At 39.1% G+C, this 13,445-nt stretch overlaps 1 protein-coding gene across 2 annotated transcripts in view; it reads right to left on the bottom strand.

The window, feature by feature from the left end:
• AQR (aquarius intron-binding spliceosomal factor) overlaps window positions 1-13,445 on the bottom strand; it is a 136,459-nt gene that overhangs the window by 52,471 nt on the left and 70,543 nt on the right. For both annotated transcript variants that reach the window (XM_026456343.2, XM_026456344.1), the window contains exons 20-23: window positions 8,622-8,863; window positions 5,797-5,943; window positions 5,143-5,212; window positions 1,623-1,733 (exon numbers count right to left, since the gene is read on the bottom strand). In XM_026456343.2, the coding sequence (XP_026312128.1) occupies window positions 1,623-1,733; window positions 5,143-5,212; window positions 5,797-5,943; window positions 8,622-8,863 (570 nt within the window). The remainder of the gene's footprint in view (window positions 1-1,622; window positions 1,734-5,142; window positions 5,213-5,796; window positions 5,944-8,621; window positions 8,864-13,445) is intronic.

The following is a 13,445-nucleotide window of genomic DNA, read 5'->3' as shown; positions in this document are numbered from 1 at the left end:
GGATGAGTTTGCATCCTTTGTAGGGACATGGATGCAGCTGGAAACCATCATTCTTAGCAAACTATCACAAGAACAGAAAACCAAACACTGCATGTTCTCACTCATAGGTGGGAACTGAACAATGAGATCACTTGGACTCGGGAAGGGGAACATCACACACCGGGGCCTATCATGGGGAGGGGGGAGGGGGGAGGGATTGCATTGGGAGTTATACCTGATATAAATGACGAATTGATGGGTGCTGACGAGTTGATGGGTGCAGCACACCAACATGGCACAAGTATACATATGTAACAAACCTGCACATTATGCACATGTACCCTACAACTTAAAGTATAATAATAAAAAATAAAAAAAATAAAAAAAGAGTTAATGCTTATAAATCTCAAAGTAAAAGCTCTAGTTTAGTGTAGAAGAAAGGAAAAAATGGCAATTTAATTTAATCCAAATATCTAACCATATATCCAAATATAGTCTTAGCTTTTTCACATTACGACCCTCTCCAGTAGAAATAAAAGATTGCTTTTATGTATCTCTCAGTGTTGTCTCATTACAAGCAGTGATAATCCAAGAGTAGCTCAAAAGCAGATACTCCTCAACTTACAATGGGGTTACATTCCAATAAACCTATCAAAAGTTGAAAATCTCCTAAGTTGAAAATACATTTAACACACCTAACCTACTGAACACCACGGCTTAGCCTAGCCTATGTAAAACATACTCAGAACACATATATTAGCTTATACCTGGGCAAAATCATCTAACACAGTGTGCCTATTTTATACTGAAATGTGGACTATCTCATATAATATATTAAATAATGAAATAAGAATGACAAACAGAATGGTTGTATGGGTACCCGAAGTACAATTTCTGCTGAATTCATATTGCTTTCACACCACCATAAAGTCAAAATATTATAGATCAGAATAAAAGTCGAACCAGAAGTCAGGAACCATCTATACCAATTAGCTTTTCCTGGTATTCTGAAGTACCCATGATCAGATTTTCATACAAGGAGAAATCATCTATTAATACATTCATTTCATGAATCCCCTGCTCCTTCCTTGTTAGGAACAAGTGCTCAATGCCGCAAGGAAGAACCAGCACTCAGACAAAAAGTTTTCTCAGCAAGGCAATTTACTTCTGCAGGTGGGTGCTACCTGCATCAGTCACGTTCACAAGAGCACACCGAACAAAGGAGAGAAGGGTTTTTACTCCTAACGCAACCCCTATATCTGTGTCCTTTCCCCACTGGCTGGAATAAGACTGCACAATCTAAGCTACCCTGATTGGCTAAAACTTAAGGTTTTCTAGATATGGTCACTGTGTGAAGGGGAAGCAAGAGAGACGAGGGGGTCCTCGTGGGAAACTAGGAGCTAATGCATTACCAAATAAGGGAGAGAATGTGAGCCACAAACCGGCTGAGACTTAGGCATGCCAGAATATGTTAGGGAACACGTAGGCCAGGCTCAGAAAAATGGAGAACAAAGAATGAAGAAACTAGATTTCTTGAAGAGGAACTTATTGTATCCCACCCTTACCTCCCCCTCAACCCCTAACCTGTATGCACACATGCATGCGTGCGCACGCACACAACACACACACACGGAGTCATTTACCTGATTGGAATGAGTAACAATTAGAGTCCTCTGTTCTGGGAAATTGTGGTAGATGTTAGATATGATCTGAACTGCCACATCTGTTTTGCCTGTACCAGGTGGGCCCACAACCTAAAAAGAAGATGAACACATAGCAAACTACTAAGTCATCACAGTTATCACACATTGTAAGAAAATGCGAAGCACAGACCTGAAAGATAAAATTAACAAATTCAGTAGATGGGTCCAATAACAGAATGACCAGGATAGAGGAAGAGTTGGTGAACGTTGAGATAGATCGTAAGCTACACAACCTGAATAACAGAAAAAAAGATTGAAAAAAATAAAGACTCATGAATCTATAGAACAACATTAACAAGTCTAACACTCATGTCAACAAATTCTAAGAAGGAGAGGAAAAAGAGTATGGCATAGACAAAATTTTCGAAAAATCATGGCTGAAAATTTCCTAAATATGGCAAAAGACATAAATCTACAGATTCAAGCAGCTCAGTGAACCCCAAGAGAATAACCCCAAAGAAATCCAAGCTCAGATATACCAAAATTAAATGGTTAAAAACAAAAACAAAGAAAAAGAATCCCGATAGCAACCAGAGAAAAATGATACATTACATATATCAAAAAGATATTTAAAATGACTTTGGATTTGTCATCAGAAAACATGGAAATCAGAAGAAGTGTAATAACACTTAGAGTGCTAAAAGGAAGGACTATCAACCCACAATTCTATGTTGAGGTGAAATATCTTTTATGAAGATGAATTAGAGACATTCTTGCATGAAGAAAAACAAAACTAACTCCTATCTAGTAGATATGTTATAAAAAGTGATTAAAAAAAAAAAAGTTCTTCAGACAGAAAGAAAATGCTACCAGAGGAAACTTGGAATATCAGGAATATAGAGTAAATGGCAAATATAGTAAGAGGCTATTTTTTCCTCTAGAGTTCTTTAAAATACGTATACAGGTGAAAGCAAAAATTCTAATACTACCTGATGGTATATCTTAATGTATTTAGACATAACACACAAAACAACTACAATATAAAAGGGGAAGGAAGGTAAAGGAATCTTTACGGGAGTAAGTATTTGCCATTCAACCTGAAGTGACATAATACTGATAGTAAGTAGGCTTTGAAAAGTGAAGTATATTGCAAATTCCTAGAGCAGCCACTAAGAAAACACTACACCAAAAAATATAATGAAACAATATGATAGGCCAGGCACAGTGGCTCACACCTGTAATCTCAGCACTTTGGGAGGCTGAGGGAGGCAGATCACTCGAGGCTAGGAGTTCAAGACCAGCCTGACCAACATAGTGAAAACCAATTCTCTACTAAAAATACAAAAGTATCAGCTGGCCATGGTGGTGCACACCTGTAATCCCAGCTACTCAGGTGGCTGAGGCACAAGAATCACTTGAACCTGAGAACGCAGAGGTTGCAGTGAGGTAAGATGGTGCCACTACACTTCAGCTTGGGCTACAAAGTGAGACTGTCTCAAAAAAACAAAAAGAAACAAATATAATAAATAAAAACATAATACTCAAAACTATTCAAATAACACAATGCAAGGCAGGAAAAGGGAAACAGAAGAATACAAAATAAAGGGAACAAATAGAAAATAAATAAAAAATGATAAGCCACATTTTTTATTTATTTAATAAATAATGTGTCCATTAATTTGCATTAAATGTGAATAAACACCAAGTTGAAAGACAGAGACTCTCAGAATGGATAAAGCAACATACCTAAAGTATATGCTGTTTATAAGAAACTCACTTCAAATATAACAACAAATAGAAGTAAGATGAAAGAAAAAGAACTATCGTGCAAACATGACTTAAAAGAAAGCTGCAGTAACAATATTAATATCAGACAAAGTAGACTTCAGAGCAAAGAAAACTTCCATCAATGAAGACAGACATTACATAATAATAAATGGGGCCAATTCACCATGACAACATAACAACCCTAAAGGTGTGAAGCACTTATCCATGAAGCTTCAAAATACATTAAGCAAAAATTGACAGACCTAAAGGAGAAACAGACAAATTCATAATTATATTGAGAGACTTCAACAGTCTGCTTTCAGTAATCGACAAAACAACAGACAGAAAATCAGCAATGATAGAGAAAAATTAAATAATAACATCAACGAAATGGATCTAACTGACATTTATGGGACAAATCCACTCCAAAACAACAGAATATACATTATTTTCAAGTGTACATGAAATAGTCACCAAAAGAGATCATATGCTGGGCCATAAAACAAATTTTAACAAATTTAAAAAGCAAAAACCAAAAAATTAAAATCATACAATACGTTCTCTGACCATAATACACTTTGACCAGAAACCAGTAACTGGAAGATTATAGGGAAACCTTCAAATACTTAAAAATTAAACACACTTCTAAATCAGTTATCAGCAGATTTTTTCTGTAAAGAGCCAGGGAGGAAGCATTTTCGTCTTTACAGGCTAAGCAATCTCTGTTGCAAGTACTTATCTCTGCCATTGCAGCACAAAAATGGCCACAAGCAATGCAGAAAACAAGTGGATGATATATTTGCCAATTACCCTAATTTGATCATTACACAATGTATACAGTCATCAAAACATCACCTCATACCCCATAAATATGCACAATCATGTCAATTAAAAATAAAACAAAACTTTTAAAAAATGGGCACAGTCATGTTCTTTTTTTTTTTGAGGCGGAGTCTCGCTCTGATGCCCGGACTGGAGTGCAGTGGCCGGATCTCAGCTCACTGCAAGCTCTGCCTCCCGGGTTTATGCCATTCTCCTGCCTCAGCCTCCGGAGTAGCTGGGACTACAGGCGCCCGCCACCTCGCCCGGCTAGTTTTTGTATTTTTAGTAGAGACGGGGTTTCACCGTGTTAGCCAGGATGGTCTCGATCTCCTGACCTCGTGATCCGCCCGTCTCGGCCTCCCAAAGTGCTGGGATTACAGGCTTGAGCCACCGCGCCCGGCCACAGTCATGTTCTAATAAAACTTTATGAACACTGAAGTGAGCAGCAAGATCTCTAAATACGTAAGAACCTATACTTGCTTATAAACACATTCAGCAGGGTTGCTGTACTTCAAATAGAACACATTCTAAAATCTGTTACTTACTTCTGGTCTTTATGTTAAAAAAAAAAAAAAAAAAGGTGTGGCTGGGTGCAGTGGCTCACGCCTGTAATCCCAACACTTTGGGAGGCCGAGGTGGGTGGATCACCTGAGGTCAGGAGTTCAAGGCAAGACTGGCCAACATGACAAAACCTTGCCTCTACTGAAAACACAAAAAATTAGCTGGGCATGGTGGCGGGTGCCTGTAATCTCAGCTACTTGGGAGGCTGAGGCAGGAGAATCACTTGAACCTGGGAGGCGGAGGGTGCAGTGAGCTGAGATCGCACCACTGCACCACTGCACTCCAGCGTGGGCAACAAGAGCAAAACTCTGTCTCAGAAAACAAACAAACAAACAAACAAACAAACAAACAGGTATAACAATCATCTTACCATAGTCAGCCCAGGCTGCATTCCAGCACGGATGGCTTCTATCTGTGTATGAGTGAACTGAATCGTATTACTGCAAGTAAGAGTTAATAAAAAGTTGGGGCAGATAAATGATACTTAGTATAATACAAATTTAGACAACAATGACCAGTGGTCTAAATATCTGCTCTGTATTTACCCCAGTTCTCTCAATCTCTTCTGAATGACTCCCTTCACCTCTACCCCCTAATACAGACAATTAAAATGGAATTATAGTTACTTTTCAGTACTTAGCCCATCCCAGACCTCATCTGGAGTGCCAAGGTTCTAGTTCCCATTCTAATACTAAATATAATGCCAACTTACTAGTTATGGAACACATGCATTAGGGCTACTGCTGTATGTAACACAGGCTCATGAAGTAAGAACCCCTTGCTCAAATTAAGGTAGCCCTCTAACATTTGTTTCTCACAGTACCTAAAAATGTTTCTTTTTGAAATATTATGACTACAGAATGGCCTAAAATGTCAGTTATTCAGCTGACTGACAGAATAGAAAGAAAGAGGGTTCAGAAACAGTTGTGGAGTTGTAAAAGAAACAAAATTTAAAAACATTCCTAATCCAGTTGAAATGGCAAACTATTATCATTATTACAATTAGAATAGGTAGTAAAATTACCGTTTGGGTTGATTATAAGGATAAGGACCCCTATTAGGAATAACATGGGGCTCAACAATTAAGGTTTTTGCCTCCTCGGTGTCTTCATCTTCCACATCCGCATCTTTCCTTTTCTTCCCTTTTCCACTTCTTACTGGAAAAGTTATCCTACAAGACCAAAACTTTTGTTCATTTTTACAATTAACAAGGATTTACTGATTACCTATCTGGTGTATGACATTGTAAGCACAATAATCACAGGAGTAAGAAATATTTCTGGCTTAAAGGAACTCACTATCTGTATGTAAACTCTGAAAATGGTAGAGTTACAAGCACTAAAGTGTTGAGGGTTTTCAGATTTAAAAAAGTCATCCAGTTAACAGAGAATTAAGGGAGAATTTAAAGAAACATTAAATACTATGTCATGTGCATTGTAAAGTGTTTTATTCATTGTCCTTCATTTAATCAGAAAAAAATTTCATGGGACAGATGGCATCTAAGATGAGTCTCAAAGAATTTAGACATTCAAAAACAGGATGACATTCCTGGAAGAAAGAAGCAACAGCAGAGGCCAAGTACAAGCAGTGTATTTCACCTGAACATAGAGAAAAAATAAGGCTGAAAAAACAAGACAGAAGCCTTGTTATGACAGGAACCTTGTAACGACACGTCTAGAATATGAAGCTTTTAAGGCAGAGGGTCATAACCTGGGGTTAGGAGGTAACTCTCCACAGATACCTCAGGAAAGTCAATGAAGTCCCTAAAATTGAACTAAAAAATTCATTCTCTATGTGTACTTTTTCCAGTTGCCTTTCATATTCTAAAAAAATAGATAACACCAAAGAATGCTAAGAGCCAATGAGGCTAAGTGGTCAGTACTTATTTTGGTAAGAAATAGGAGCAATCAGCTTTTTAGCTAGGCAGTGAATAGCTCTAGCAGTAAACCATGTAATGGATTCTAGTGAGGTGAGATATAGAGGAAAGATTTTGCTACCATAAAGACTGCTGAGGGCCTAAAGAGGGAGCAGTACAAATGGCACATGAAAAAACTATCCTTGGCCAGGAGCGTTGCCTCATGCTTGTGATCCCAGCACTTTGGGAGGCCGAGGCAGGTGGATCACGGGGTCAGGAGATCAAGACCATTCTGGCTAACACGGTGAAACCCTGTCTCTACCAAAAATACAAAAAAAAAAAAAAATTAGCTGGGCGTGGTGGCGGGTGCCTTGTAGTCCCAGCCACTCGGGAGGCTGAGGCAGGAGAAGAGCACGAACCCGGGAGGCAGAGCTTGCAGTGAGCAGAGAGCACGCACCACTGCACTCCAGCCTGGGCAACAGGCAGACAGACAACTATCCCCAAGGCGGAATCTCTGAGATACAGCAGGAGTTTTATGGGAGTAAAAAGATTCAAAAATAATGCTGAGATTTCAAGATGGAGGAGTAGAAAAATGTCTTTGCCAGAAATAGGATTAGGAAAGTATGGAAGACTAGGTTTGGTATATAGAGGATATGTGTATTTAACATGTAGAATTCTTATTTTGAGATAGAGTCTTGCTCTGTCACCCAGGCTACAGTGCAGTGGTGTGATCATAGCTCACTGCAGCCTCACACTCCTGGGTTTACGTGATGCTCTCACCTTAGCTTCCTGAGCAGCTGGGATTGCAGGCACACACCAAATCTTGCTAATTTTCATTTTTTTAATATAGAGATGAGGTCTCAGTTGCCCAGGGTGGTCTGGAATTCCTGGCCTCAAACAATCCTCTCAACTTCACCTCCCAAAGTGTTGGAATTACAGGCATGAGCCACCACACCTGGCCTATTATTTTATTTACATATATATATATATATATATATATTACTGTTTGGGTTGATTATATACATTATTATTCATATATATTTATATATAAAAATATTTAACAATCAGTTGAAAGCTGTGCGTTTTCTAATTTGTAGCTAAGAAAGTAATCTGTGGGCTACCACCCATAGGTATACTCAGTGCCTTACCACTAATCCATATGAAGGAATTCAGGGAATAACAACCAATTATTTCAGGTACTTTGTTCTGTTTTCACTTAAATTTTAAGACCAGAGCTAATTTAACATTAAATATGACTACTGTGAGTATTTATTTCATTTATTTAGAGATGAGGTCTTCCTCTGTCACCCAGGCTGGAGTACAGTGGCACAATCATAGCTTAATGCAGCCTTAAACTCCTGGGTTCAAGCAATCCTCCTGCCTCAGCCTCCTGAGCTCCTGAAATTACAGGTGTGTGCCACCATGCCGAGCTACTTTTTAAAATTTTTTTAGAGATGGGGGTCTCGCTATGTTGCCCAGGCTGATTTTGAATTCCCGGCCTCAAGCTGTCCTCCTGCCTTAGCCTCCCAAGTCACTGGGATTACATGCATGAGCCATTGTGCCCAGCTATACTGTGAACATTTCAAATTTGTGAAAGCAAGCAAAGTTAAAAGAAAGAATTTTTTTCCTAAAAACAAAGTTCAACATCACACAGCTGTATTAGTTGAGAAAAATACCAGACTATGCATAAATGCAAAGACATATTTTAGTCAAATGCTATAAACATATTTGTACAGTTCTCTTCAGATAATAAGTATTTATTGACCCCTTATTAGGCATTAGGCTACTTTTATTGTGGTCTTAAAACAGCTTGTGCCCTAAGAAATAGATTTAAATATATTAAAGTTATCCCAGTGATTGCACGGTGAAGGTAGGGACTGCTAAAACAAAATTCAAACATAGTACTCAAAACTCACTTTAGCTAACAATCTTGATGGCACAACGCACATTGACTACAGAATGCTGGAGAGGGGCATACCCAGTTCTGACTTTACCTGAAAGGGGGTATTTGTAGAGCAGGGTCTTCTACAGTTACTTTAACATTATGACCAGGGAAGCTGGCTTTTAAATGCTCAATGGAGAGAAATGTATCATTGAAATCAAGGGTGGCAATCTGATTGGGCATTTTTGAATAATGTGCGCTACTTGGGTCCCCATAACCTAAAATGATATCATGCAGCCAGTCAGGTACCACACAATCAGTATTCATCAGGTTCCGAATAGTCTCCAGCACAGCCTGTCAGTGAAAGGACAGAAAAAGATTGTATCAGTAAGATATCTCAAACATTTGCACCTACTGGAATGCCGAGCTGGCTGCACTAATCCAAAATTCCTGAGTGTTTCAGAGCAAGAAGCTATTTTCCGCTGGCTGACAGGTGCTTGGCTAGACTGAATCAACAGCTATATTTTCAGCTGATACCACACACTGAGTTAAACAAAAGACCAAACTTAGCAAGAACAGTTTATCCATTAAGAGTTCACTTAAACAGAATGACATAAATAAATTTACCATTTGACTCCTATTGAGTAGGATGAAAACCAGACTCACGTCGATACAGCAGTAAGAAAACAATATAGAACAAACCCTTAGAGAAAATACTTCCTCTTACAAACTCCTGGAGGTTTTCCCTCTTTATACTCCATAGTTCTTTAATGCTAAAATCACACACAACCAGAAGCACATTAATGTATGCTTCAATTGTGATGAAACCTCACAATTTAGAAATACTAAAATTAGCACTGTGAGAAGAAACAAAAAATAAAGTGAACAAAATAATAAAAATAAAGGAAATATCAAATAAAATTTCAGAAGGAAAGAATTAGGACTACAACAAAAGGTCATTATAGTAGTGAGCATATATACTGTCAAAAGTAATTACAAAAAGCCAAGGGAAATTCTTAGACTTTCCAAAAATCATTTCAAAAAAGTGATCTATCTCACATACAGAAATTTGGAGGCTAGGCTATCAATTTCAAAGAATAAAATAACCAAACCGACCATTTTAAAATCATAACTATTATACAACTTTGAAAAATGGTAAGATAGTATATGTTAATCACACCTTTAAGCACGTTGCCTTGCTTTATGTTCTTACACTTCTCACTACCTGAAATGCTCTTGTTCAGGTACTTGGTTATTTGTTTTCATCCTACTATCCCCACTATCATTTGTTTAATCCCTACTAAAATATCATTCCCACAAGAGTAGGGATCTAGACCAGTTTAAATATGGAACGGGTGAATGAATGAATACCCAAATGAGTATTCACATAGCAATGATGAATAAGATCAGTGCTCTGCCCTCTAAGGAAATTACAGTTTTAGTAGCAAGATAAAATATGCCCTTAACTGTAACAAAAAGCAGCAGAATGTGGTAAACAGTAAAGAATGTTACAAAATACAATGGGAACAAAGTTCACAGTAAATGAGAGATGGATGCAGGGGACACTTAACATTAGGAAAGGTTTCATGGAGGAAAGTGGCATTTTTATTGAACTAAAGTAAAAGATTTGTGAAGGAGCTTTGATTTATTTCATCATGAATAGGAAGTCAAATAAATGTTCTGAGAAGGAGAGTAAAACGATCAGTGTCACACAGTAGGGAAACATATGAAAAACAGGTGACTGGCTATGAGGAGACTCAAGGGTAGACAAACAGGGTGCTATTATAACTGTCCAGGCAAAAAATAAAGTATCCAGATTAGGGCAGGTTGTACAAACTGGAAAAGAGAAAAGGCAATAAATGAGCGATGTTACACAGGTACATAATGAAACACCACAGACACCAAAAGCGCATTCTTTTTTTCCTAAACATAGGCAAGTTAATCATTCCCCCTTTCTTGGATCAGAAACTAAATCCCTCCTTTGAACTTTCAGGACACTTTCATCCACAGCCTTTTTAAGGCTTTTGATACCTTCTAACTGTTCATGGTAAGCATTTGTCTATATTTCTAACTTTTCTAAAGGTATAAGTTGTATCTGATTCATCTTCATAAGCTTCATTTTAGCACAATATTAGACTTACAGTAGGCACTAAATAAAATAGTCAAACATATAAGTACAAGAAAATAATTTTTTAGTTTTCAGTGAAGTAACTGAGATTTATTTACTGAAAATTGATCAACTGTGAGTCATAGGTACTATAAAACTTGGAAACTCTTAGATTTCTCCATCCTTTGTTCACTCAATAAATGTTTATTAAGAACATACTATATAATAGGCACAGTTCTAGGTGCTAAGGACACACTGGCAGACAAAACAAAGACCCTGCCCTCATAGACTTGCTTGCTTCATTCCTTTCTAATGGAGAATTCAGATACATAACAAATGTATAATATAAAAGTTATGATAAGGGCTCTGAGGAAAAATAAAGGGAATAGGCTAGAGAATGATGAGAAGATGCTACTTTAGGTAAGGTTGTCAGGGAAGGCTTCTCTTAGGAGGTGACATTGAAAAAGAGTTGCCCATGTCACGGGAGGAAATGAACTATGTAACACCTGGGGATAATTATCTAAGCAAAAGGAACACCATCTGAAAAGTCTTGGATTATTTTAAAAAACAGCAAAAAGGACAGTGTGACTGACATGGAGTGAATAAGGAAAAAGTGTTAGAAAATGATGTTGGAGAGGTAGCCAGAAGACAGAAAATGATAGGACCCTCTGGATTACGGTAGGAACTTTCTAATGTGATGGAAAAACATTAAAGAATGTTAAGTGGGGGTATCAAGGTATATTTCACATTTTAAAAGGATTATTCAGCCATTATGTGGATATGTGTGAGGGGAGGAACAGACAAGAAAGGAGGCAGGGATGTGTGAGATAAAGGTGTCTTCGACAAGGCATCAGCAGAGGTGATGAGCTAATCAGACTCACTGATGGATTAGAGGTAGAGTGTAAGACAAAGAGAAATCAAGGATATCTCCACTTGTGTTCAACAACAGGGAGAGATGAAGAACAAGTTCTGCTGTTTGAAAGGTTTTCTTTTTTTCAATCACAACAACAGGGTTACATAAAAGTAATAAAGTGATAGGAAAGTCTAAGAAGTACTGCACTTTGGCAGAAAGAGAATAGAAAGGCATTTTTTCTACAAAAGCTACATATTATAAAATGCTAGAATTGTTCAATGTTTAAGTTTTATAATATAGTTTCAAATAATGGTTTTAAAAAACTATCTTTTAATAAAACTCTTCTCCTCACAAAGTTATTCTGAAAGTAAAACTTGGGAGCAAGATGGCCGAATAGGAACAGCTCCAGTCTCCAACTCCCAGCGCGAGCGACACAGAAGACTGGTGATTTCTGCATTTTCAACTGAGGTACTGGGGTCATCTCACTAGGGAGTGCCGGACAATCGGTGCTGGTCAGCTGCTGCAGCCCGACCAGCGAGAGCTGAAGCAGGGCGAGGCATCGCCTCACCTGGGAAGCTCAAGGGGGAAGGGAATCCCTTTTCCTAGCCAGGGGAACTGAGACACACAACACCTGGAAAATCAGGTAACTCCCACTCCAATACTGCGCTGTAAGCACACCGGCACACCAGGAGAATATATCCCATACCTGGCCAGGAGGGTCCCACGCCCACGGAGCCTCCCTCGTTGCTAACACAGCAGTCTGCCGCAATCTAACTGCCAAGGCAGCAGCGAGGCTGGGGGAGGGGCGCCCGCCATTGATGAGGCTTAAGTAGGTAAACAAAGCCGCTGGGAAGCTCGAACTGGGTGGAGCTCACAGCAGTTCAAGGAAACTTGCCTGTCTCTGTAGACTCCACCTCTGGGGACAGAGCACAGCTAAACAACAAAAAAAGCAGCAGAAACCTCTGCAGACGCAAACGACTCTGTCTGACAGCTTTGAAGAGAGCCGTGGATCTCCCCACATGGAGGTTGAGATCTGAGAAGGGACAGACTGCCTGCTCAAGTGGGTCCCTGATCCCTGAGTAGCCTAACTGGGAGACATCCCCCACTAGGGGCAGTCTGACACCCCACACCTCACAGGGTGGAGTACACCCATGAGAGGAAGCTTCCAAAGTAAGAATCAGACAGGTAAACTCGCTGTTCAGCAATATTCTATCTTCTGCAACCTCTGCTGCTGGACCCAGCCAAACAGTGTCTGGAGTGGACCTCAAGCAATCTCCAACAGACCTGCAGCTGAGGGTCCTGTTAGAAGGAAAACTATCAAACAGGAAGGATACCTATACCAAAACCCCATCAGTACATCACCATCATCAAAGATCAGAGGCAGATAAAACCACAAAGATGGGGAAAAAGCAGGGCAGAAAAGCTGGAAATTCAAAAAATAAGAGTGCATCTCCCCCTGCAAAGGAGCGCAGCTCATCGCCAGCAATGGATTGAAGCTGGTCAGAGAATGACTTTGACGAGATGAGAGAAGAAGGCTTCAGTCCATCAAACTTCTCAGAGCTAAAGGAGGAATTACGTACCCAGCGCAAAGAAACTAAAAATCTTGAAAAAAGAGTGGAAGAATTGACAGCTACACTAATTAATGCAGAGAAGGTCATAAACGAAATGACAGAGATGAAAACCATGACACGAGAAATATGTGACAAATGCACAAGCTTCAGTAACCGACTCGATCAACTGGAAGAAAGAGTATCAGCGAATGAGGATCAAATGAATGAAACGAAGCTAGAAGAGAAACCAAAAGAAAAAAGAAGAAAAAGAAATGAACAAAGCCTGCAAGAAGTATGGGATTATGTAAAAGACCAAATCTACGTCTGATTGGGGTGCCTGAATGTGAGGGGGAAAATGGAACCAAGTTGGAAAACACCCTTCAGGATATCATCCCGGAGAACTTCCCCAACCTAGTAGGGCAGGCC

Source organism: Piliocolobus tephrosceles, chromosome 6, assembly GCF_002776525.5.
Source record: "Piliocolobus tephrosceles isolate RC106 chromosome 6, ASM277652v3, whole genome shotgun sequence".
Classification (NCBI taxonomy): domain Eukaryota; kingdom Metazoa; phylum Chordata; class Mammalia; order Primates; family Cercopithecidae; genus Piliocolobus; species Piliocolobus tephrosceles.
The sequence above is the reverse complement of the archived record's forward strand: the minus strand, read 5'-3'. Positions and strand labels throughout refer to the sequence as shown.